Source organism: Zingiber officinale, chromosome 7B (assembly GCF_018446385.1).
Source record: "Zingiber officinale cultivar Zhangliang chromosome 7B, Zo_v1.1, whole genome shotgun sequence".
NCBI lineage: Eukaryota > Viridiplantae > Streptophyta > Magnoliopsida > Zingiberales > Zingiberaceae > Zingiber > Zingiber officinale.
Genome location: NC_055999.1, coordinates 43831126 through 43832965, shown reverse-complemented (window position 1 = coordinate 43832965; position 1840 = coordinate 43831126). Strand labels below are relative to the sequence as shown.

Sequence of the window (1840 nt, the reverse complement as noted above, 5' to 3'; positions counted from 1 at the left end):
ATCATTTTTACTTCTAATTGATCTGATAGTCAAGTGGAAGTGGTAGTCTTGCTTCAAGGCTATAATTTTCTTACTTTCTACCTATCTTCTTGTATAATTTGGAAATATGTTTGTTTGTTCATCTGGCAATTGAAATGAAGAGGCAATCTTGCTTCAAGGCTATAGCTTTCTTGCTATCTCTCTTCCCCTTGCCTGAGTGCATTCAATCGATTGTTAGTCCTACAAGTTCACGAGAATCAATTTGTCCAGGAAGTATGGTTATGTCAATTCCCTGATAGCTCATCTTATTTGCAGATTAGGTTAAGCGTAGAAGTTCCTCCAGCAATAAGCCAAGAATGTTACGGAGAAGTCTTAGATGAATTTTCTAAGAAGGCAAAGGTATTATTTTCAGTATGCAGTCATTTAAGGGGTCTATTACTGTTACAGGATGAATAGGAATTCATCTGTAGGATAATTTTGTACTTAAATTATTTTCCATTTTCTGTTTTGATCATTATCACTCTATAGTAATCAGAAAAATTTGAATATGCTACCTAACTTTTACTAAGCCCTCTGGGCTCTGACATATACTAATCTATATTTCTTCTTTCTTTCTTTGGAATGTCAAGGAATTCAATATTGTTCTCCCCTTTTATCTTTTCATCCGATCCAAGTTTGTTGACAGTTATGTTTTCCAGTACCTGTTATTTACTTATTTCCACTTAAAGCATGATTGGAATTGCTTGTACTGGGGTTTAGTCATTTCTATGCTGAACTAAAGTTGAGGGAAGACCATGCTAAGTAAAAATGGCCTTTTAAATGTCACTGGAAGCTTCTTCTCTTTTTCTACCTTCTGTCTCTAGTACTAGATTCTAATTCCTTTATCTACCTTTTCTTCTTGAATACTCATTATTGAAGTAGTATGTTGTGATGCCATGCAATTCCTGATAAAAAACCTTATTCATACAGGTTCCTGGCTTTCGGCAGGGAAAGAAAGTTCCAGAAAATATTCTTCTAAACTACATTGGTAGACAGAACATTCAACAAGCTGTAGTTGAGGCAACTTTGAAAAAAACTCTTCCACATGCTATGTCTTCCGTACGTGAACATAACATTAGCTTGCCAACTTGTAGTAGAAGGCAGTCATTTATCCATCCAATATTATGACAAATTTCTGTTGAAATAACGGGTAGAGATTGTTGTCATACTTTTTTATTAATCCACTAGCATAAATCTTTTAATTGGTAGAAATTACCTTCAATGTCATTATTGTTTTAAGTGCCAATCCCTAGAAGTGGCAATGGGCATGGGCTGAGCGAGATGTGGCCAGCCCGCATTCCATGCCTAATATCACGTCGGCTTAGAAATGAATGGGCTGGGTTAGGTTAATCTAGTCTTGAGTTGGCGCGACAAGTAGGTTTGGAAAGTTTAGCGTGCATGACATGCAAGACTAAAGCTAGTATGGTGCACTTTTACACCTTACAACAACAACCAAACCTTATCCCTAGGTGTGGTCGACTATATGGATCATTTTACGCTAGCTCTATCTCCTACTATATATGGATCGTTTAATTGGTTTTGAAGGACATCTATTGCAAATGCTCTTTTCGTGAAAACCTCTTCTTTTTTTTTTCCTGAAACTTGTCTCTTCTTCTCGCTTCAAATCTTTATGGTTCTTGATGGTTTCTTGAGATTATCCTGTAGTTTTGCCTTTCTTTCTTTAATTTCAATGACAAAGAGAATAGCCAGTCTGATGACTTGGTATCGTTCTTAGCATCTTTAGAATTGTGACATCGCTGCGTTTCCTCTATAAAGAAATGTCGTTTTGTTTTGTGTAGGATATTCTCGGACGTTGCTGGGG

At 36.4% G+C, this 1840-nt stretch overlaps 1 protein-coding gene across 1 annotated transcript; it reads left to right on the top strand.

Moving 5' to 3' along the window:
• The first annotated feature begins 129 nt into the window (after positions 1 to 129).
• On the top strand, positions 130 to 1146 carry LOC122004317 (trigger factor-like protein TIG, Chloroplastic). Its single transcript, XM_042559225.1, has 3 exons — positions 130 to 212; positions 295 to 378; positions 949 to 1146. Exons 1-3 carry the CDS (start codon positions 135 to 137, stop codon positions 1144 to 1146), a joined length of 360 nt encoding a protein of 119 aa, XP_042415159.1. The 5' UTR covers positions 130 to 134.
• Positions 1147 to 1840: the final 694 nt, after the last annotated feature.

Coding starts and splice junctions, on each gene's coding strand:
- LOC122004317 (XM_042559225.1), top strand. CDS start 135: ATGAAGAGGCAATCTTGCTTCAAGGCTATAGCTTTCTTGCTATCTCTC. Junction 213..294: donor CTGAGTGCATTCAATCGATT/GTTAGTCCTACA, acceptor TCTTATTTGCAG/ATTAGGTTAAGCGTAGAAGT. Junction 379..948: donor AATTTTCTAAGAAGGCAAAG/GTATTATTTTCA, acceptor TTATTCATACAG/GTTCCTGGCTTTCGGCAGGG.